This window comes from Orcinus orca, chromosome 4 (assembly GCF_937001465.1).
Source record: "Orcinus orca chromosome 4, mOrcOrc1.1, whole genome shotgun sequence".
Lineage (NCBI taxonomy): Eukaryota > Metazoa > Chordata > Mammalia > Artiodactyla > Delphinidae > Orcinus > Orcinus orca.
In genome coordinates this window covers 32,485,644-32,510,520 of record NC_064562.1, presented here as the reverse complement: position 1 = coordinate 32,510,520, position 24,877 = coordinate 32,485,644, and the positions used below count along the sequence as shown (strand labels likewise).

Sequence of the window (24,877 nt, the reverse complement as noted above, 5' to 3'; positions counted from 1 at the left end):
CCTCCTGAGCTGAAGCAGCCTTCTGACCACCAAAGTCACACAAACACCCCTTTGCTGCCTGCCAGAGGGAGGGCCGCGGTTGACATGGGGGCCATTTAAATTTTACTTGGACAAGATCAGCTGTGGCTGGCAAACACCACAGGGTACTGTGGCTTCTGGGACAATAAGTATTTATGAAAAACCCCTCGTGATGTCAATCAAATGAATCATATACTCTTGCCATATCAGACATTTCACATTTTAGAATGATATATCATTGGCAGGCAAAAACATCCACAAACGGGTGCCTTTGGAAATTAAAATAAGGGCTAATTCTGTGTTAGCTATAGCCACCCTCCACACCCTCAGCCCCATTTTGTTTAAAAAGACACACAGGTACACTATTCATACTGGACTCTGAGGATGGCGCTAGGAAGCCTAGTTAAAATAAAGGTCTGGGAACACTGAGTAGGTAAGAGCTGGGTACGTCAAGGAACACTGATTACCAAACGTCCAGAACTCTTTACAAAGCAGAAAGGACCCCCAGGTGGTCAGTCAGAAAAGAAATGGGACTCACTGCATCATTCCCTGTCTACCTAGAGACAGACACATCCAAGGAGAGATGGAATTGGGCATCCTTTTGTTTAAAGATTATCCCTCGAGAGGTCCCTCCCCTGACAGGCTGGGACCTGGGACCCTTCGCTGCAGTGCCTGGACCTGGACAAACATCTCTTCGGCTCCTCCAGCAACAGAATATAAAGAAACTATAAGGGACTAAAAATAACTGCGTGCAATTCACAGTTGGGGCAAACTATGAACAACAAGATACAAAAAGGCCAAAACCCAACTGCCACTTCTGAGGCGTCAGGGGCAAAAGCAGGGCCCTGCGAAGGATTCCTGGCCTGACCCACCAATTCGCACCCCCCTCACACCACTTAAGGGACCAGCTTGCTCCACCCTGGGGAGCAAACAAGGGAAGCTGTTTCTTGTTCTCCCTCCCTCGGGCTGTAACACGAGTCCCAGTAAGGCCTTGCCTGAATTTCTCACCTGGCCTCTCTTCAATTTCTATTGATTAAAGGATCAAGGACCCAGGTCGGGAACACTCCTACCTGGACTCTCATGCGTGCACTTTGACCAGAGAATATAATCCCTCTCTTGGTTCCCAAGCGTCAGGGTGATCCCGCTGGAGCAGCAGACGGGGGTCAGGGCGAGCAGCCTGGCCGCAGAAACAGAGTAACAGTCTCTCTCCTTCACAGCCCACCTCTGACTCAGCATCATGTGATTGCAAGGGATCAGATACCTGGAAAGCCAAAAAGGGCCAGCGTTCAGTGTCTGCAGGTCCGTTCCCAGTCCGCCATCGTCTAAGCCACGATCGTCACAGCCGGGGTGGCTCATCCTCTCCCCACTCTCACTCCAGCCATCCCACCAGCCCCCAGGGCTCACTCCCGTGCTTAAAACTTGTCAAGGGCTTCTTTCTTCTGGCGCAGATTTAAGGGCCTTCACAATTTAACCTCCACCAACTTCCCCATCTTTTAATGGATCCGCTATCCCTCTGTGCCTCCGGGCCTTTGCACCTACCCTAACCGTCCCCTGCAATGTGCTTTCCCCTCCCCCTGCCTGACAAATGCCTTGTCATCCTGCAAAGTCTGGCTTCAGTGTCCTCTTCTCCGGGAAGGCTTCTGGGCTTCCTACTCCAAGATGGAACTACCCTCTCCCTCCACTATGCTCACAGCCTTCTACTAAGGCACTATTACTAGAATCACAATCATTTCGGTGTCTGCCTTCTCAACATAATGTGCTGTCAGAGCAAGCACCTCCTTCAAGAGTTTTGTCTCATGATCCCAGAAACTGGCTCAGAGTCGGTACTGAATGACAGCAGTTGCACAAAAAGGCAAAGGGACCCGTCATGGTGCGAACCTCCTCTCATATTCTCGCAGGTGACCACGAGAACATATTGTGCTACAGGCGTTCCATCACCAGTTCCAAAGGGTGGGTGTGTGTAAGGCAGGGGCAGGATGTCCCCACCCCACCAAGCAATCAATGGTCCAGACATGAAGGTGTCCTTCAGTTCTGCTCAGGCCTAACGCTGTCTAGCCGGAGATGGCAGCGCACCCCACAGGTTAAGGGTTCGGTCCTACAAGGCTTCCCCCGACACCCCCAACACACACACACACTTCAGACGCCACTCACAAGTCCAGCTGTCACCTGTGCTTCCGACTAACCGGCTATACATCAGAGGTGCCAACGACCCCCCTCCTCGGGTTCGATTAATTTACTAGAGCAGCTCACGGAACTCAGAGACATTTTACTTACCAGGTCGCTGGTTTATTACGAAAGGCTATAACTCAGGAACAGCCAGATGCAGAGATGCACGGGGCAAGGGTGGGGAAAGGGCGTGGAGCGTCCATGCTCTCTCCAGGCTGTCTCTCTCCCAGCGTTCACCAACCCAGAGGCTCTCCAAACCCGACCATGGCGGGGCTTTATGGAGGTTTCATTATATAGTCATGGTTGACTGAATCACTGGCCGTTAGCGCTTAATTCAACCCTCTCCCCTCTCTGGATATCAGGGGGGTGGGACTCAAAAGAAAAAGGGCAAACACCAAATATATATTTCTCCTTATAAATCACAACATTACAGGGGCCAAGGACTCACTGGGGAACACTGGGCCCGGTTTCACACAAAACCCTTTTGGGTGGTGAGCAAGGCATCTCAGGATCGTTATGAAGCTGGAGAGAAGAAAGCCTGGGCAATCGTTTCTGACACACTTGGAGCACACTAGCGGGCTGTGTGGGTACAATAAAGTGTGTTTAAATGGCTTCCTTTCCTAACAGGGAGATAGACCATACTGTTTATTTAAACAAAGATGGCACAAATGGGATGGAGGCCTCACGGCCAGAGCCGAGTGTCCCACGTCTGTGCAGGAGCCAACGCCAGAGACCCCAAGCCCGTAGGCGAACAACCACAATCTTCAATAAACCAGAGTGTTTTTGTTTCTGTATTTAGCTTTTGAGAGAGAGGCAGTACAGAGGAAAACAAGCTGTGATGACGGATTCAGTGAAAAAGATAAAAGTACAACTTCCAGGGCATGTCTTGAGGCCCGTAAACATTAAGCCGTCTCCCGCAGCTCCTGTTGGTCCCAAAGAGGAAAACCTATGTTTGCATTAATGACTGAGCCACTGCAAGTGCCTGAGTCAAGGAGGAAAAGAGATTTAATTCTCTTCAGAGCAGTTTACACTTAAGGTCTTAATAATGTCCACGGTATAAAATGACAAACTTGCCACTTAACCTTCTGTTCTCAAAAAATAAATCAAACCATGACTCATTCAACCCAAACCTTAGCTAGGTGGCCAGGTAAGGGGGTCCCGGTCTCCCCTCCCCGCACTCATGGGCATACAACACACACACATGCGTGTGCACGTGCGCGCACACACACACACACACACACACACACACACACGAGCCTAAATCCCTCTCCCTAAGATCCAGACACACCCCGCATGTCTGATGTGGTGGCATCTATTTGCATAAGTTCACCTGCATGGGAGTCAAAGGTTCTAAAAACGAAAAGGAAAGATTGGAGCGGGGTGGGGGAAAAGAGGCCAGATCTGTTCTAATCCTTAGCCCGGCTCTGGGGACTTGTACCTGAGCCCTACTGCAGAAGAAACAGATCCTGTAGGTAGAAAATGAAGGACCTCTTTTCATGAGGATCTCTGTGAGCAGAGATGCTTTGTTGACCAAGAGTGAGACAGAGGAGAGAGGCCTTCTCCCACCTGTCTGAAGCCAGCGCAGCTCTGGGCCCTAGAACACTCAAGGGGGCAGTGCCGCTCCAGCACCTGAGCGCCATCCCCGTCCCCAGCACTCTCAGGAGGGGCGGGGACACGGCAGGGACAGAGGGGAGGCAGCACCAACCAAAGGGGCTCAGCAGAGATGATGCTGCGGCAACTGTCATGATCATGAACACACATAAGGCCCCTCCCTTGGGACCCCCCAGAAGTGACGGCTGACGCTTTGCAGAGGGCCAAGGTCTTACATGAGGAGCTAGGGTGAGAGCCAGGAAAACCCATCCTGTGGTTGTTGATGTGAACGCTTCTGCTCTCACAGGCGAGTGAGGCTCAGGGAAACTCAGATTACACAGGATTTTTTTCTTTTTCGTGGTTGAGAAAAAAATTTTATTTATACAGCATACATATAAGTTAAAAAGTGGCAGAATGTTAACAATTACTGAATCTAGATACAGAATACATGGGCGTTCATTATACTATTCATTCAAATTTTCTATGTATTAAAATATTTCATAATAAAAAACTGGAACATAATAAAATTAAAAGGGGCCTAAATGCAATGAGGTACCCAAGAACAGGTCCCTGAGACAAAAAAAAAAAAAAATACATTAGTAGAAAAACTGTTGAAATCTGAATAAAGTCTGTACTATAGTTAATATTATTGTATTAATGGTAATTTCCTAGTAAATGTGCCATGGTTATATAAGATGTTAAGGGGAAGCCGGATAAAGGGAACTCCCTATACCACCTTTGCAAATTTTCTGTAAATCTAAAATTATTCCAAAATAAAAAGTTATTTTTAAAAGGGGGCAACCAGTATATAAAAGCTAGAAGTTTTCATTGATTTTTTTGACAGAATACATGAAACAGGACTACTTCTTAATAACGCTAGTCAATCAATAAGGAAAATAAGTGATCAGTAACACAAAACGTCTGACTGTAGGTCTTCCAAGAAAGGAAAAAGGACTAACAAACAAGAATACAGTGCTTTACCATTTACAGATCTTTCACATACATTCCATTTGACCCTCACAACATCGCTGTGAGGTAGGCAGCACAGATACTATTCCCATTTAACAGATGAGGAAAGTGAATCTCAGAGCAATTGACTGATGTGCCCAAGGTTCTACAGTTAGTAAATGATTTGTATTCATATCAGTCTTTGGCCTAAAAATTCAGCACCCCACCTCCCCTCATACTTGCCTACCTACTTCACAGGGATAACGAAGATAAAATGAATTCAAGGCTAGAAAAATACTTTGAGGGAAAAAATTTTCCACGATATACGGCTCATTCCCCTTCTTGTCCCAGCTTGTGCGTAAACACAATTTTATATTGCCTCTGTTCTGTGTTCAGCTAAGCAACTAAGACAGGGGAACAGTGTGATCCTCTTTCAGGTTATATAAATTACAATCAGGGTAACTGCTATTACAGCAAGTTGAAAAACAACACAGAAAGGCCAATGTGCAACTACACAGGATTTATTGTACCCTTATTTTCATCATTAATTATTCAAGAAATAAACTGCGTCAATGCTTTTATATACTGCAGGAACTCAATGGCTGCTTACAGCTCAAACAAAGCATATTTCATGATTTAAGTTGATGTATGTAGATTTCTATTCTTTGTTTGAAGTACTAAAACAAAATGGAACAGTGGATCAAACCTAATAAAGCTATTTATCACATATCACCAGCGGGTAGCTTGAAATTATATTAGAATACAGAGTTACTGGGAATTTGCAACTCTGCAAACACATGCTTTCAGTAGAAACTAAGCACTTTCTTCTGAGTAAATCAAGTAAAGGGAGATCCCCCACAGACTGAAGGAGGGGCTTCTATAAAATTGGAAATTGGAGAGTCAGTTCAAATGAATAACACCCCTGTATTCAAAGCAGTACTTCTACTACTGTGCCTTTAAAACAAAGGATTATCCCAGAGGGAAGAGTGGCAAAACCGTACACTGACCCTCTGTCTCTCCATCATTTACACAGAAAGATTAGAAACAGAATAAAGTCAGAAGCTCCCCAGACGTCAAACATCAAATACACCATCATGTATAAAACAGATAGCTAGGGCTTCCCTGGTGGCGCAGTGGTTGAGAGTCCGCCTGCCGATGCAGGGGACACGGGTTCGTGCCCCAGTCCGGGAAGATCCCACATGCCACAGAGCGGCTGGGCCTGTGAGCCACGGCCGCTGAGCCTGCGCGTCCGGAGCCTGTGCTCCGCAACGGGAGAGGCCACAGCAGTGAGAGGCCTGCGTACTGCAAAAAAAAAAAAAAAAACCCAGATAGCTAGTGGGAACCTGTGGTTAGCACAGGGAGCTCAGCTCGGTGCTCTGTGATGAGCTAGATGGGTGGGATGGGAGGCAGGGGGAGGTCGTCCAAGAGAGAGGGGATATATGTATACAGATAGCTGATTCACTTCATTGTACAGCAGAAACTAACGCAACATTGTAAAGTAATTATATTCCAATAAAAAAATAATAAAGTGGCTGTCGATAGCCGAAAAATCACTTAGGAATTTAGTACAGATGTCTGTCATCAAACTATCTTTTCATTTCAACTATATTTGCCTGGGGTGGGATTTTATTTAAATTCAGGAAGCAGTAAATATAATCAGAGGCTAATAAATGGCTTTAGAGGCTCAGATTACTCAAAGCCATCCCAATACAGCAGGAAAAATATATTCCCCACATTGTCCCCCCTTTTTTCATTATTTCCCCAACCCTCTGCAACCCTGGGTCCATTTTCTATTTTATTGGATATTACTCATTAAAATAAATCACCATCACTTCTGAAACAATTCAGTGATAACCAATCAATAACAAAGGACACACGTTGCCTACTGCTACACTGACAATAAAGACAAACAAAACAAAGCAGTGAAGTATGATGAAGTAAGCAAGGTGCTTCTTAAGAGATGATGATAACCTCAGTAATGTACCAACAGGCAAGAATCTTAAAAGCAACGTTAGTGAATTTCAAAAAGCTCGTTTGTTTTTCAGAGACACTCTGGCTGTGTTTCTCCTATTCATCTTACCCTAGACTGGCATTTTTTCTCCCGTCTCCTCCAGACACCCAATGCCCACATAAGATGGAAATGCTCCTGAAGAGAACAGGCAGCTTCTCTTCGAGCAAAACAGCCTCTATCCGAACACAACAGGCGAAGCAGTTCATAAACCTGACAAATGACCAGCACTTCTGAAAGAAACACCCCAACCAGAATATTCAGAAATGGCATTCCGGGTATTAAGCAATTAAATGTTGCCTAAACTGGGAAGTGCCAAGAACATGCAGTTGATCTGTCACTTCACTGCTTGTCAGCATTTCCTGCCTGCCTTAAGCCTATCATAGGTCACATCCTTGGTTTTCTGCTTGGGCAATTTCTCCTTGGTTTTCTGCTCCCTTAAATAGCCTCTCTTTGGGGGGACCTTATTTCAACTTACTTTTCTAATATTTTGCTAAAGGAAATAAACAGATCAGTTACAAATGGATTATCACTTTGAAATGTCAATAATTAAGAGTATCTGGGTTGCAACAAAAATTGATGCATTTATTTACCATGGAGCAAATAACTTCATTAAAAGGATTCACATAATCTTCACTGCTCTATTGCCTCTCAGATCTACAAGTTTATCATGTGTATTCGAATGACTACAGTGGCAACAACAAAAAGAACAAGTTATAAATCTATTTTTTAGGCCCCTTAAAGTTTAAATGACTAGAAAAATAAGGATTTTTCATTGACCTTGCTTTTGGTACAGATTCTAAATAAGAAAAGATATTGTTTTCATTACAGTAACCCCCCCGCCCTTATCTGTGGAGGATACATTCCAAGACCCCCAGTGATGCCTGAAACCACGGGTAGTACTGAACCCAATATATATATACTATGTTTTTTTCCTATACATACATACCTATGATAAAGTTTAATTTATAGATTAGGCTCAGTAAGAGATTAACAACAATAGCTAGTAATAAAATAGAACAACTATAATAATACACTGTAATAAAAGTTATGTGAATGTGGTCTCTCTGTCTCTCAAAATACCTTAGTGTGCTGTACTCACCCTTCTTCTTGTGATGATGTGAGATGATAAAATGCCTATGGGATGAGATGAAGTGAGGTAACAATGTAGGCCTTGTGACACAGGCTGCTATCGACCTTCTAACATATAAAGGAGGACCATCTACTTAAGGTGATCCTGGATCACTGAGCCATGAGGATGTTGATGGCTGGATATCAGGGGCAGATGATGTCAATGGCTAGGGATCCTGGGTGGGACGGCGTGAGATTCCATCACAATACTCAGAACAGCACACAATTTAGAACCTATGAACTGTTTATTTCTGGAATTTTCCATTTAATATTTTTGGACCACAGTTGACCTTGGGTAACTGAAACCTCAGAAAGTGAAACCGCGGGTAAAGGGGTTCTACTGTAGTTTAAAATGTATTTTCTAGAAAATTCCCCTCCCTTAAATTTGTGTAGTGCTTTACAGTGTTTCAAAATATTTTCACAGGTATCACCACAGTTGATCCTCCCCAAAACCTTATGGGATAGCAAATTCCAAAACCAGAATAGGTCAAGGGGTCCTAACTGGATTCATTACACCCCATCACTCCAGCCACCATTGTTCATAGCCTTGTTCTCATATTTTTAAATCTCATTATGTCTTTCTGCTGCAAATTTAGTAGTAACTTCTTCAATCTTTCTTCTAGTTCATTAATTCTCTCTTAATCTGTATCTTAAATGCTATTTATACCAAACACTCAGTTTTTCATTTTAATAATTACAGTTTTTACTTCTAAAAACCTCAGGTGGTCTTCAGATCTTCCTGTCATTTTTGCTTATCAAAATGCCACTTTTATTTTAACAGAAAGTAACAAGTACTGGAGAGGATGTGGAGAAACTGGAACCCTGTGCACGGTTGGTGGGCGTGTAAAATGTGCAGCTGTTATGGAAAAAAAAAAATTTAAACAGAATAACCATATGATCCAGCAATTCCACTTCTGGATATATACACAAAAGAAGTGAAAGCAGGGTCTTGAAGAGAGATATTTGTACCCCCATGTTCATAGCAGTGTTATTCACAACAGCCAAAATGGTAAGCAATCCAAGTGTCCAGTGGCTAAGATTCCATGCTCCCAATGCAGGGGGCCTAGGTTCGATCCCTGGTCAGGGAACTAGATCACATATGCTGCAACTAAAGATCCCGCATGCCACAAGGAAGATTCCACATGCCACAACTAAAATCCGGCACAGCCAAATAAATAAATAAATGTTTCAAAGTGTCCATCGGCAGATAAATGGGTAAACAGAATGGAGTATAAATAATGTATCATTATTCAGCCTTTAAAAGGAAGGGGATTCCGAGACCTGCTGCAACATGAATGAACCTTGCAGGCACCGTGCGAAGTGAAATAAGTCAGGCACAAAAAGACAAATACTGTATGAGGCAACTTACATGAGATACCTAGAACAGTCAAATTCACAGACAGAAAGTAGGACGGTGGCTGCCACGGGCTGGGGGAGGGGAGAAACGGGGAGTTAGGGTTTAAGGCATGCAGAGGGTTTGTTTTACAAGGTGAGAGCAGTTCTGGAGATGGATGGTGGCAACGGTTGTACAATATTGTGAACGCATTTAATACCACTGAACTGTACGGTTAAGAATGGTAAATTGTAGGTTCTGCGTATTTTACTACAATTGAAAACACTTGTTAAGTGTGCGAGGCGATCAGCAATTCAGAGGACAGAGACCAGGAAGCAGAGGCTTCCTGCGAGTCTACCGCATGCTGACCTCTGACCTCTGCACCCGCCCCCCACCCCCACTCACTCTTCTCAGATTCCCCCAGGCAGCGCGACAGAATTAGAAATACAGAAAGTATTAAATAAAGGACAACTACTATTATTATGGTCTCACCATCATCCTCATTAAGGAAACAGAGAAGAAACTCAGGCTCAGAGTGCTGGACCCATGGTTACGCCCAGCACTCTTTCCAAGACTCCATTCAGAACCTGCGACCACGTGCCCTTCAGGTGCTTTCCTGGGAAATGATGGGTCCTTACTCGCCCTGGAAGTCACAGCCCCGACTTGGATGCCTAAGTATTTCAATCACGAGCTGATTTCTTCACCTCCATAAGGCACAGGTCTGGGTCTCAAAAGATGCTTTGACCAGTACAACCTCTGAGGACAGTTTTTACAACAAGTACCGCCCTACGAGTAGACAAAGGCCACTGAACAGAAGTGTCCGCCCCCTGGGCTCAGTCTCCCCTGGTGACCGAGAGCTGGGACGCCGGGCCAGGCTTCCAGGTCCACTGCAAAAGACAGCTGCTTTCCATGCCATCAAAGAAGCAGCATTCAAGAGTCTAACATTTAAATATAATCAGGATTTACCCTTGTTGGAGGCAAAGTCTGGTTTTGGGCAGTAAAAAAGGCTATAATGAGTTGCTCTGATGGATTTCATTCAGGCCTGCTAATGCACTGTCACATCAGTAGAGACTTGATGGGAAGCAAATGTAATCCTTTTAGGACAGATAACTAATGCTCTCCCGGTCTCCCCAGGGTGTTTCTTTATGAGCGGATTTATTCTTTGCTAATGCCCTAAGATTAGTTACTGATGACCTGATCTAAACCCCTAAAAAGTCCGAAAGCTCTCTTTAAACTAAAAAAATTAATAGGTGATACTCTCCCATAAAAGAGTGACTCCGTAAGGCCACCGTCGTTCCACCCACCAGCCCCCTGTGGTATCTGCATCGCTCCCTTTTGCAGGACACCACGTCTATACTGCAGCCTTCCTCAAACCAGTGGTTCTCAAACTTAGCCTCGCGTCAGAATCTGCTGGAGAGTTTGTTTAAAACACAGCCTGCCAGGCCCCACCCACCACCACAGTTTCTGATTCAGCACATCTGGAAGATGGCCAAGAACGTGTGTTTCTCACGAGATCCTGGGGGATGTCTCTGCCGCTGTTCCCAAGATCGCATGTCACCACCCCCTTACTTTTCCACAGCCACTTCTGTGGGAATGCTGGACATCCTCTTGGGATGCCAACTCCTCAGTAATTCTGCTCACGTCATGTCTAAACCCCAGTGGGGACCAGGGGCAGCCCAGATCTCCTCCCTCTTGCGCTGCTCTCAGCTCCTGCCCTTCTTCTGCCCGAGGAGGGGTCAAAAACAGGGTCTAAGGAATGAGGAGGTGGAGGGCGTGCCCAAGGACCTGGTTGGCTCTTTCCTTTTTGCTTCCACACCACCAGAGGGGAGTGAGGGAGCACAAGCCCTCACCAACTCTTTTCCTTCACAAAAGGAGATGCTTCTCTCAGGGACCCTGAGAAGCAGAGGCAGGGGCAAGGCAGGATTGGGTGTTCCTGAGTTTCCTGCCAAACGACCAAACTAATGTCTTAACAGCACTTAGACTCTGACGCCTGTCTTCAGATACCAGTCCCTTCATGAAACCTTTCCCACCTGGACGTCTGAAGGACATACCTTTTCTGCCTTGTATACATGTATGTCCTTTTCAGTTCGTCCCCTCCATGCCTTATTCCCTTCTGAATTGTACACAGAAAGTACTCATTAAATATTTACTGAATTTAATTTAAACATACTCACAGGTCAGACAGTGAGCACTGTACCATTTCTAAAGCAAGAGTCATAGAAATTATACATCAACAGCATTTAATATTTAGAAAATTGTTTTCAAAAACGAGTCCCCTAAAAATGTACTTCAGGAGAAAGACATGCAGCTACGGACCAGAAGAGCATTCATAATACTTCTGAAAGTTTCCAAACATTCTACGTATTCTTTCCAGGAGCACATGTATAATATAATGCCTTTGGCCCCCTAAAAACTGTTAACAGTAAAACGAAAATTAACCTTGGGAAATAATGCATAAATTAAATTGATTTGCTCGATGATTTTCTTTCTTAGAAGCATGGCCCTTACTTCACTTACATTACCAAAGAAAAATGTAATAGCGATAGTGTAGAGCTTTCCTTTAAAGGGAACAAAAGATGGCAACTCACCTTAGAATTAGTTGTAACATCACATCTTCACAATGTAAACCGATGAGAGTTCTAAATAATGCCAGGGACACCACACAAAGCTGGGAAGCAAGAAAAATATCTCTTTCAGATATTGGAAGGACAGCTCTACTTCACACAGATGGTAAATAAATCAGAATTACAAAATAAAATGACCTTTTTTTTTTTTTAGCAGTTTTGATTAAGAAAAATGTAGAATTACCCTCCTAATAAAATGCCTGTGCTCATATTTCCAACTTGTAAAGATCCAGATAAACATGTTCCCTACAACTCCCCAATACACACACACACACACACACACACACACACACACACACACACACACACACACACACACACACCCCATCTCCTACTTATGTCATTTGTTTTCCTAGTTATTTTCAAATACGACACTGGTTATTTGCAAGACAGGGCTAACAGAAAATTGCATATACCCCAGCCATCTCTCTCTCTCCAGAGTCCTCAGCCCTAAGCCTCAGCTCTTCTTGCCTTATCTCTTGGCTTTGGGGCAAACATTCTCCCAGGTTCCATTTCCCATAGTGCTGAGGGATAAGGATATACCTTCCTAGGATGTTCATTAAAAAACAAGATTTCTTGCAGTCTCTGATTTCCAAAAAGGAAAGATAAACTGTCCAACAGAGAAGGTTCCCAAAGGTGCATTATATAATCACCGTGCCTTTTGGGAGTAAGCTTTTGCTGCTCCACCAGGCCACTTAAGTCATTTAGGCTCTCATTCTTTGTACAGGAGAATAAGGGCGAGCCTGTGTGCTAGGCAGGACAGGTTTACAAGCTGGTCAATGAAATCCGTAACGGTGTTGTAGAGAAAGAGCTGTATGTGGCGTGCCCCAAAACATCTCTTGTGCTCAGGACAGGTCACACCTTACAGTTAGGAAGAAGCAAATACTTCATTCCGTTCCTTCCACGCCTTTGCACATGCTGTTTCTCTGCCTGGAATGTCTTCCTCTGTCTCCTCTGCAGGATAACCCTACTTATTCTCAAAGACTGACTGTAGGCATCACCTCTCCTAGGAAATCTTTCTTCTCTTTCTCCCAGGATTACCACTCAACACCCGCTTTCCCCAGTCCGAGTCCTCTCTATATGTTGCCATAGTAACCTGGGCAAATCACTGTCAAGGGTGCTCAGCACCCTGTATCTGTCTTTTTATTACTGAGTCCAGGGAGTTCATTATTCTACATACAAGTATCTTTTCAGACACATGATTTGCAAAGATTTCTTCTTATTTTGTCAGCTGTTTTTTCAATTTCTTAATGGTGTCCTTTGTTTTGGTTTTTTTTTTTTGTGATATGCGGGCCTCTCACTGTTGTGGCCTTTCCTGTTGCGAAGCACAGGCTCCGGACGCGCAGGCTCAGCGGCCATGGCTCACGGGCCCAGCCGCTCCGCGGCATGTGGGATCTTCCCGGACCGGGGCATGAACCCTTGTCCTCTGCATCGGCAGGCGGACTCTCAACCACTGCGCCACCAGGGAAGCCCTTAATGGTGTCCTTTGAAACACCAAAGTTTTTACTTTTTTACAGATTTTAGGTTTCTTCTTGAATCAGTTTCAGAAGTTTGTGTCTTTCGCAGGAATAAAGACACAGACCTACTAGAGAATGGACTTGAGGATATGGGGAGGGGGAAGGGTAAGCTGTGACAAAGCAATAAAGAGGCATGGACATATATACACTACCAAACGTAAGGTAGATAGCTAGTGGGAAGCAGCCGCATAGCACAGGGAGCTCAGCTCGGTGCTCTGTGACAGCCTGGAGGGGTGGGATAGGGAGGGTGGGAGGGAGGGAGACGCAAGAGGGAAGACATATGGGGACATATGTATATGTATAACTGATTCACTTTGTTATAAAGCAGAGACTAACACACCATAGTAAAGCAATTACACTCCAATAAAGATGTAAAAAAAAAAAAGAGTAAAATTTTAGCAACTATGGGAAAAAAAAAGAAGTTTGTGTCTTTCTAGAATTTGCCTGTTTCACCTAATTTATCCAATATTTTGGCATGCAGTTGTTCACAGTATTCCCTTATAATCCTGTTTATTTATTAACTACATTTTTTATCAATGCATACAGATGTCATTAACTATGAAGAAAAGAGAAGGCATATTTATTACAAAAATCAGAATCATGGTTATTTCTGCAGGAGAGGGAGAGGGTTGTAATCAGAGAGGGCTACCAAGGGGCTTATGAGGTGTTGGCAATGTTTCATTCTCCCCTGAATGATGATGACATGGTGTTTTCTTTACAATTAAACTGTATATTTAGGCTTTATACAGTTTTGCTCTGTATGAATATTGTATCTCATTATAAACTCTGACAAGGCATCATTCCACTGGGCAGAGGCTGCAACAGTAGTTCTCAATGTCTGGTCCAAGTCTTCCCATGGGTACAATGGATATAATCCTTTTTAGTTCTATAAGGTCAACAAACAGTAATACCCCCACTTTCATTCTAGATTTTACTAATTTGACTCTTCTCACTTTTTTTCTTAGTAGTCTAAAAGTTTGTCAATTTTGTCAACTTTTTCAAAGAACCAACTTTTTATGAGGTTTTTTGGTTTGTTTTTATTGAATGAAAGATTCTTTAAATTCTACAGTACTTTATAATTTTCAAAAGTTTCACACACATTGATTCCATATAATCCCATAATATCCCTTTTCCCCCCTACCCCTATATTGCCCTTCCTTCCTTCCCTCTCTCCACTGGTAACCACGTTTGTTCTCTATATCTGTGAGTCTGCTTCTTTTTTGTTTTATTCACTAGTTTGTTGTATTTTCTAGATTCCCCATATAAGTAATATTAAGACAGTATTTGTCTTTCTCTGTCTGACTTATTTCACTTAGCATAATGCCCTCTAAGTCCATCCAAATGGCAAAATTTCATCCCTTTTTATGGCTGACTAGTATTCCATTGAATATATATATACCACATCTTCTTTAAACATTCATCTGTTGGTGGATACTTTGGTTGCTTCCATACCTTGGCAAATGTAAATAATGCTGCTATGAACACTGGAGTGCATGTATCTTTTCGAATTAGTGTTTCTGTTTTTTTCGAATATATACTCAGGAGTAGAATTGCTGGGTCATATGATAGTTCTATCTTTAGTTTTCCTGAGAAACCTCCATAGTATTTTCCACAGTGGCTGCACCAATTTACATTCCCATCAACAGTGTAAGAGGGTCAAAGAACCAACTTTTGCTTTTGGTGATTTCCTATTGATTTTGTTGTTTTTCTAGTCTTCATTTCCTTAATTTCTGCTCTAATCCTTATTATTTCCTACCTCCTGCTTGGTTTGAGTTTGCTCTTCTTTTTCCAGTGTCTTAAAGTAGAAGGTTAGGTTACTGATTTGAGATTTTTCTTCTTTTTTAACGTAGGTGTTTATAGCTATATATTTCCCTCTTGGCAGTGTTATACTGCATTCCGTAAGTTTTGGTATGTTGTATCTTCATTCTCATTTATCTCAAAGTACACTCTCATTTCCCTTGTGATTTCTTCTTTGACCCACTGGTTACTTAGAAGTACTGTTTAATTTCCACATATTTGTGAATTTTCTTTCTGTCAATAAATTTTAATTTCAATCCATTGTGGCCAGGGAACATACCTGGTATAATTTCAATCGCTTTAAATTCATTGAAAGTGATTATCACATGGTCCATCTTGGACAGTGTTCATTCCATGTGCACTTGAAGAGAATGTACATTCTGCTGCTGTTGGGTGGAGTGTTCTATAGATGACTGCGCTAGGTCTAGCTGGTTTATAGCATTGTTCAAGTCTCCTATTTCCTTATTCATCTTCTGCCTACTTGTTCTATCTATTATAAAAAAGTAAGGTGTTGAAATATCCCACAACTATTGTTGTATCTTCTATTTCTCCCTTAAATTCCACCAGTTTTTGCTTCATAAATTTTGGGACTCTGTTTTTAGATGCATATATATTTATAATTGTTGTATCTTTCCAAGGGATTGACCCTTTATCATTATAAAATGTCCCTCTTTCTCTCTAGTAACATTTCTTGTTTTAAAGTCTAATCTGTGGCTTATTAGTATAGCCACTCCAGCTTTGTTTTGGTTGCTGTTTGTGTAACCTATTTTTTCTATCCGTTAGCTTTCAATCTACTGTTATCATTGAATCTAAAGTGTATCTCCAGTTGGCAGCAAATAGTTGGATCTTGTTTTTTATCTAGTCTGACAATCTCTGCCTTTTGATTGAATTTTTAATCTATTTACATTTAATATTATCATTATAGTTGGATTTATATCTGCCCTTTCACGTTTTGTTTTCTATATGTCTGATGTCTTTTTGTTCCTCTATTCCTATTTTACTGTCTTCTTTTACATTAAGTGAATATTTCCCCATAGTAACATTTTAATTCCTTTAATGATTTTTTTTTACTATTTTTTTGAGTTACTAGTGGTTGCTCTAGAACTTACCATATACATCTTAATTTATCAGACTCTACTTCAGATTTATACTAAATTAATTTTAGTGAAATACAGAAATGTTACTCTTATATAGCTCTATTCCTTCTTCCCCCCTTTGTGCTATTACTGTTATACACATTACATCTACATATGTTACAAACAATAACACTGTTAATTATTCCTTTACCTTTTTTTGCATTTTTAATGGGTCTTTTTTCTGAAGTATAGTTGATTTACAATATTATATTAGTTTCAAGTGTACAACATAGTGATTCAACATTTTTATAGATTATACTCCATTTAAAGTTATTATAAAATATTGGCTATATTCCCTGTGCTGTACAATGTATCCTTGTAGCTTATTTATTTCATAAATAGTAGTTTGTACCTCTTAATCTCCTACCCCTATCTTGCCCCTCCCCTTTTCCTCTCCCTACTGGTAACCACCAGCTTGTCCTCTACATCTGTTTCTGTTTTGTTAAATTCACTCGTTTCATTTCTTAGATTCCACATGTAAGTGATAACACACAATATTTGTCCTTCTCTGTCTGACTTATTTCACTCAGTATAATGCCCTCTAGTTCCACCCATGCTGTTGCAAATAGCAAAATTTCATTTTTTCTATGGCTGAGTAATATTCCATTGTATATTTATACCACACCTTTATCCATTCATCTGTTGATGGACACTTAGGTTGGTTCCATATCCTCGCTATTGTGAATAATGCTGCTATGAACATTAGAATGCATGTATCTTTACAAATTAGTGTTTTCATTTTCTTCAAATATACCTTTGCTTTTAAAACAATAATTGCACTTAAACAGACAGCCTTTGGAGAGAAGGCTGCAAAGGATTACACTAATGGTATAAGAGGATTTTCAATGTTAATCAGAGCACCAAACTAAAGAATGACTACCTAAATTCACAACTGCCCAGACATGCATTTCAAAACACTTATGGACAGAAATATGATCTCTAAATACCCAGACTTGATACACTTTGGTTCCCTGGCTTTACCTGAACTTAATTAAGCCCATTATGTTCCCCTGTACCTTGTCTCCTCAGAAGCACATTCTGCTGGTTCTACAGAAGAAAGTGCCAACCCAGACAAATTGAGAAAAATTGTCCTATGAAAGGCAGTAACTCCCACCTCCCTGACAGAAGGGCTCCTGATAGCAAAACAAATTATCTAGTTCATCTCTTCCCAAATAGAAAAGTAATGGCTGCAAGAAAACAGAATATTCATAATTTTATTCCAAAAACAAACTCTCCTGAAATCTCTCTTGAGCTATAAATTCCCTTCCTCTGGGGCCTTCCTTACCCGAAATGGGGTGTTGATTCGGCTCGTGAGAGTATCTAGGATGTGGACGTTCTCATGCTGGTGCAACAGGATAAAACGGAGGAAGATCTCAAGTAGTGCTGGCTCAGAGATGCTACGCAGAAAAAGGTCCAGATATGCAGTTGTGGTCATGACCTCCTCCACAGTCACCTGGGACCAATGACAGAGTGAGCACAGGTGAGCATCCCCTCAATGCTCTGATACATGCCTCCTCAATGGCCCCCAGCCTCACTGCAGTGAACCCATCAAGGCAAGAACACGCCTGCCACAAGAACACACTTCAGAGCTTCATCTGAAGCCCATAACCTATTCACATTCCATAAAACCTCATGCTGCTTCCGCCCTTTAATTCAGTAAGGAAAAAGCAAAGGCAGAAAGAAGCAATTCAAGTGTTCCAACGACTCTAATTACCAGATGCAGTTCGAACACCATCAAGATTTTAGCGTGTAATCACAAAGGAGAAAAAAAGATAACAGAAAGTATTTCCATGGTCAGTAAGGGATTAATTATAAAGCTCAGTACAACTTGTTTCATTATTAGTCATTCAATAAACCTTTATTGGGACCTGCTATGTACAGGAGCTAGGAACACAAGAACATATTTTCTGTCTAGGAAGTTGGGTTATATATATGCTCTAGGAAACAATAATAATATAATAAATAGCAAATGAGAGGTCCAGACACAAAATGCTGCTGAACACAAGATGTTCAGATATGTTTCTGGAAAGTTGTAAGCCAAATTTTTATAACTGAATAATATATATATATAAGTATTATTTATAAAGTGCTATAAGAGTTTACTGCTTATGAAGTAACTGTGACTTTTTTTAATAATGCAGATTACTATTTCCTATGTGGTGTGATTTTCCCATGTAGTAAAACGTTGATCTTTCAGGAAATAGAACCCTCTGAACAGTCAAGTTTTTCAAAGAGCTGAGGATTTGATCCTTAAAGCATCAAAATTTTAATTTTACACATGTTTATTGGGAATATTTTAAGAGTTAATATACGTTTCTTCGTCCTCCTAAAAGCAGCATAGGGGTCATCAATTGCCTTGCCATCTGTAATATAGAAAGACTCAAACAGGGGTACGTGAAAATCACCAGGGAAACAGTTCAAAATTTCAGATTCCAACCTTACACCCTAGAAAGCTTAGAAATCTCCCCTGCCATGAGTCTACTGCACCTGATGCTAAATGAAACAGATGGTGATAATTTTTGAGTGATTACATCTTTTCTTTTCCAGTATTCCATCTTCTTTCTTCCTCCCTTTAAAAGCATTAACTGTCACTTTATCATACTGTTACTGGGCCATTCCTTTAAAAATCCATTCCTCTTCTCCTTTTCTGCCTTCAAAATCCACAAATCGGTTTAGAAACCACATCTCCAGACCTGCTATATAAGTGTAGATAGGCCTTGCGTGGATGCATCTGTGCAAAAAGGCTTAAATTACTTTTACGAATTTCTTGGTTCTTAGGGATGTTCTAGATAGATGCGTTCAAATAGATAAGATAATACCAAACCAGTTCTGTCTGTTTTCTTTATTCTAAGCCCGGCCCCTATAGGACATCTGAATCCACTCTCAGAATCTATGGACAGCTCACCCGGCAGTACCGTGAGTGGCCCGAGCACTGCGTCGAGCCCTTCGCTCCCCCGCTCAGAGCCAATCCTGTGAGCCCTCAAACACTCAACACACCCCTGTGTCATCTGGCCAACGGTAAAGGGCTCTCCGTGGCCCAAATATAGCAAAGGAAATAGGTAAGCATCAACCGCATGGCAGATAAATTACCTCGAGAAGAGTGCTTCACGTGGGCTGCCCTGCTTCTGAAACAAACTGCTCCTATCCTGTGTTTTCCCATGTTCGCTAGTCCCAGGCGCACAGCACTTGTAGTACTGTCCTGGGACACAAGCTGTGACTTTTTCTTTATTACTCCAGCGCAATGCAAAGAGCCTAGCGCATAGAAGGTACTTAATAAGCGTTTCCTGAACAAATGACAATCCCCAAGGACCTAGCAATTTACATCTGTCAGAGTTGAGCTTAAGTTTTTAATTCCTCCCTCTTCTCTGCATGAGATCTGAAGGCCCCAGTGAGTGGGGATATTTCTTTATAAAGACCTATAGAATAACTGATGTCACCAGTATAGCTAAGAGGGAAAGCCTTTAGGCAAAAATCTAATTCCCTAACAATCTTGATCACTAGAAAATAACTAGCACTAATCATTCCAAAGGGGCCTTGCATGTAGTTCCTGCAATACCGTTTTTTCAACTTACCTATGGAGTGCTGCTAAGCTGACACGTCACACAGAATTCCAGAAGCTGCCTCTGCATCAGTAATGCAGCATGAGTTTTTCCCCCCTTAAGTTACGCATGACAGTAATAAGCTCAGAAGCACAGCAATAAACTCTTTAGAATCTAAATCTCAGTCTTCAGGGCCTGGCATGAAAGAAGGGAATTAAGCATCTATTGTTTACTACTCTTAAGCTGGATAAATGAAAAGTTTTTTTTTTTTTTAAGAAATCCAAGCTGTCATTTATAAGCTAAGAGGATTTAAGAAAGCACTTGGAGGGGCGGTATTTACATAACATGCTATAAATATTAAAAGCCCAATTCTATTAAGCATCAAGTTGCAAAGTCTTTATAAATTGAGGTCACACTCATCTTAAACTAATACCCCAACCAAGAAAATCTGGTTCCATTCTCTATCCATCTCTTCCCTCCTCCATATTCTCAGAGCCCTTAGAAGCCTTTTATCCCAGAAAATCTTCTCCTGCCCCATTACCTTACTTCTCAGAAACTTCCTCTAATCCTCCAAATAGGTAACCTCCTCAGTGAGAAAGAGACTAGAGCCTAAGTCAAGACTAGAGACTTGAAAGCTAACGATGAACCACCACGGGAAGGCGGCTCTGCTGGGAAGACTGTAAAACTCAGGTTCCCCTGACGCCCCAAAGAGCAAGTACCAGCAAAACGGGAGTGCAACCTCCTCCTCGTGGTCCAATTAGGAAGGACAATCGGCTGTTGATGTAAGGAGGACCTTCTGCCTTATGGCTGACTGTCAATATTTATTGACCTGTTCTATAAAGAACTGCAGGTAGCTATGAATTTACATAGAAATTCTACTAGAAACGGCAAATGAGGTTCTACCACATAATATGCAATAATAAAGCTTAAGAATGCTAAAGCTTAGGAACGTTCTTTCTTCTTAAAGGTAGACCACAATGGCGGCAATGACCTGAGGAAAACTCGGTTCCCACAAACAAATAATTATCCTTGACAAGAGAGGTACAACCATGAACCCAAACAGGATATCTGTTTAGGCACTTTCACATGCTTCCTTGTCAGCCCAAGTTCTAGAATGGAGCTCTGACTCAGGTACTTAATTTTACTGCTATCCAGTCCAGTTTACTCTATTCTTTGAAATCTCTTTCCTGGCCACCTTCTCCACCTCCACCAGCCCTTACCTGAGTCCTCCTTCATGCCAAGTGCCCTTTACCAATCCCTTAAACTGGTGTTTTTCAAACAACAGTTTGAGATCCAAAAGTGGGTAGTAAAATCAATGTATTGGTCCACTCATGGTTTAGACCAGATTCAAATGGAAAATATTAGAGTACACTGCACGTAGCATGAGTAACTACTGTTTTGTGAAACTTTGGTATACATGTTTTCTTCAAACTATATGTAATACAATATATTATGTATGTGACTTCTTACATGTTCAATAAAAAAATACACACACACGCAAATGTATAAAATAAATTTCTGGCCATGAGTTACAGTCAAAACTATCTGAAAACCACTGAAGTAGTACTGCAGTAACCCAACAAATTCACAGTCCTTTCTGCCATCCTTTCCCCACCAGTTCCTTCTACTCCAGGCCATCACCCAGCGTGGCCTGAATCTGGGTGAAGTGCATGTACAGTTGAGATCGGTTCTCTGAACAGAATTTACAGTCAGTCTACTCCTTTTTATTCGAGCCTAAGAGCTCCAACAGTGCATTTTTATTTTTTAATGAAAATTTCAAGTTTGCCAGAAATGGACAAAATAGAGGTTTTGTTTTCTTTGAAAAAAGGGGGTGAGTGGGAAGGGAGGAGTTGACACTGTGCGTCACATTCCACTTCTACAAAGTCAAAACTCTCTCAAAAGTGAAGGCTAGAACCAAGCCCAGCCGTCATGCCCACTTAATGCACAGCGCAGGAGGGAAACTGAGCATATAGACATCTTGACCTTTCTGTAATCAGCTCCAGTTGGGCAATTCCATTTGCATCTAAATTAGCACCAGAATCCTCGCTGTAATGGCAGGTTTATTGTCTGTCCTGAAAAATATATTTCCCACCTGCTAATTGTGTGTGTGTGTGTGTGTGTGTGTGTGAGATATCTAGTCACACTGGGACAAACAGATGGGTCCTACCTTCTGTCGCCCAGGGAGGTGTCAGCCAGTGGGATCAGGTGACTGTCGCACCCTCTCCAAGTTAGAAGCCACCCTTCCTTGGCTAGTCCTTTGGTGTAGAGGAGAAAACTAGACAAGCTAGGGTTCCTCTGGGTCCTCTGTGAGCCCTCAGCCCCAGCAGCTCCATCCAGAGAGCAGGAAACAAGGAGGCCAGGGGTCCTCTGCCCACTGAAAGCAGCAGCGGGGAAGGAAAGATGAGGCTGGATTGCATGAAACAGGGGAACACAGGCTAAGACCCTTCCTGCTGCTGCCAGAGAAAGACAAGCTAACAGACAGGCAGGAGGCATGTCCACCCAAGTGCTGTCAAGGGCGGCAGCTGGATGGGCTCTTCCCATGCATCTCCTTCCCTCCAAGGATACAGAGCACAAGGAACATTCAGGAACAGAGGGAAGACAGTCACCCTGGTTCTCAGGGAGCGGCCCCACTGTTTCAGTCAAATTCAGGACAGAAAACATTCAATGATTCCAAGTCTGAAAAGAGTCTGCAGTTGATGACTGAGGCTCCCTCCTGCCTGGCTCCTTCTGCTTCTCGACCTGCAGGCACTCACTGCATTGACCCCACTGCCAGAGGCAGGCAGGGGGCCGTGAGTGGACATAACATCCAAAATCCATAAGTGTGGCTATTCATTCCTAAAACACCTGAGGAAGGAGGAGATTACAGTGATGGCTACAACGACTTCAGCAACATAGCTTTAGGAAAAGATGTTAAAAATAAAGCCAGCCTCTGCCTCTTTTCCCCAGCATTTCCTCAATGTATCTGTAATACATTAAACATAATCATTAATTAAATCAATTAAATATTAATTGATTGACTAATTACCTATGATAGGGACTAATCTCCACCGGGGCGGGTGGAGGCTGGGAGCTCTTAGGTATGATAAACCTCTCCCTGGAGAAGTCAACAAATTATTTCTAGAGCCTTTCTTTTCCTATTCTATGTGTGTATAATCTGTATCCTACTACTTCATTATAATGTAACCTATCAGAGTATAATTCAATATATGATCCGTTATATTTGAACCACATCCAATAGAATTTTGTTATTGAAATATTCCAAATATCACTAAGAAAGGTATTTCATAGCATAGCTTTCAGGTCAGAAATAACAAACTAAATATATTTTAAAATAAAATAAAAAAATATATTTTAGCTTAAAAGCAGAGATCTGAAGAGTATTCCAATGATCATTTGATCCATCCCTTTCCTGTTACTAATTGTTCCTGTTACTAATTGTTCCAGAAAGATTCTTCTTAGAAAGAACTACAAAGACAACAAGGCAGAAGAGTAAGACGCGGAGATCACCCTCCTCCCCACAAATACATCAGAAATACATCTACATGTGGAACAACTCCTACAGAACACCTACTGAACACTGGCAGAAGACCTCAGACCTCCCAAAAGGCAAGAAACTCCCCACATACCTGGGTAGGGCAAAAGAAAAAACAGAGACAAAAGAATAGGGACGGGACCGCACCAGTGGGAGGGAGCTGTGAAGGAGGAAAGGTTTCCACACACTAGGAAGCCCCTTTGCGGGTGGAGACTACGGGTGGCGGAGTGGGGAGCTTCGAAGCCGCGGAGGAGAGCGCAGCAACAGGGGTGCGGGGGGCAAAGCGGAGAGATTCCCGCACAGAGGATCGCTGCTGACCGGCACTCACCAGCCCGAGAGGCTTGTCTGCTCACCAGCCGGGGCGGGCGGGGCTGGGAGCTGAGGCTCCGGCTTGGGAGGTCAGATCCCAGGGAGAGGACTGGGGTTGGCTGCGTGAACACAGCCTGAAGGCGTTAGTGCGCCACGGCTAGCTGGGAGGGAGTCCGTGAAAAAGTCTGGAGCTGCCGAAGAGGCAGGAGAGCATTGTTTCGGGGGCAATGAGAGGGGGTGCAAGGAGAGGGGATTAAGAGCACCGCCTAAACGAGCTCCAGAGACAGGCGTGAGATGCTAAGGCTGCTGCTGCAGCCACCAAGAAGCCTGTGTGCAAGCACAGGTCACTATCCACACCTCCCCTCCCAGAAGCCTGTGCAGCCTGCCACTGCCAGGGTCCCATGATCCAGGGACAACTCCCCGGAGAGAACACATGGTGCGCCTCAGGCTGTTGCAATGTCACGCTGGCCTCTGCCGCCGCAGGCTCATCCTGCATCCGTACCCCTCCCTCCCGCCGGCCTGAGTGAGCCAGAGCCCCCGAATCAGCTGCTCCTTTAACCCTGTCCTGTCTGAGCAAAGAACAGACGCCCTCTGGTGACCTACACGCAGAGGTGGGGCCAATCCAAAGCTGAACCCCAGGAGCTGGGCAAACAAAGAAGAGAAAGGGAAATCTCTCCCAGCAGCCTCAGGAGCAGTGGATTAAATCTCCACAATCACCTTGATGTACCCTGCTTCTGTGGAATACCTGAATAGACAACAAATCAGTCCAAAATTGAGGTGATGGACTTCGGGAGCTACGACATATATTTTTTTCCTTTTTCTCTTTTTGTGAGTGTGTATGTGTATGCTTCTTTGTGTGATTTTGTCTGTATAGCTTTGTTTTTATTTGTCCTATGGTTCTGTCTGTCCGTTTTTTGGGGTTTTTTTAGTATAGTTTTTAGCGCTTGTTGTCATTGGTGGATTTGTTTTTTGGTTTGCTTGCTCTTCTTTCTTTTTTTTATTACTTTTTAATTTTTTTATTTTTAATAATTATTTTTTATTTTAATAACTTTATTTTATTTTATTTTTCTTTCTTTTTCCTCTCCCTTTTCTTGTGAGCCATGTGGCTGACAGGGTCTTGGTGCTCCCGCCAGGTGTCAGGCCTGAACTTCTCAGGTGGGAGAGCCGAGTTCAGGACATTGGTCCACCAGACACCTCCCAGCTCCACGTAATATCAAACAGCGAAAGCT

General features: G+C 42.7%; 1 protein-coding gene across 13 annotated transcripts in view; it reads right to left on the bottom strand.

The window, feature by feature from the left end:
• Positions 1-24,877, bottom strand: part of FHIP1A (FHF complex subunit HOOK interacting protein 1A) — a 269,760-nt gene that overhangs the window by 17,719 nt on the left and 227,164 nt on the right. For 12 of the 13 annotated variants that reach the window (XR_007476995.1, XM_033403192.2, XM_033403199.2 and 9 more), the window contains 3 exons: positions 17,554-17,721; positions 11,783-11,862; positions 1,089-1,279 (listed from right to left, as the gene is read on the bottom strand). Coding sequence is in view for 12 of the 13 variants with exons in the window: in XM_033403192.2 (XP_033259083.2) it covers positions 1,089-1,279; positions 11,783-11,862; positions 17,554-17,721 (439 nt within the window). In the remaining variant the exon portion in view is untranslated. The remainder of the gene's footprint in view (positions 1-1,088; positions 1,280-11,782; positions 11,863-17,553; positions 17,722-24,877) is intronic. The other variant, XM_033403221.2, reaches the window with a different exon arrangement.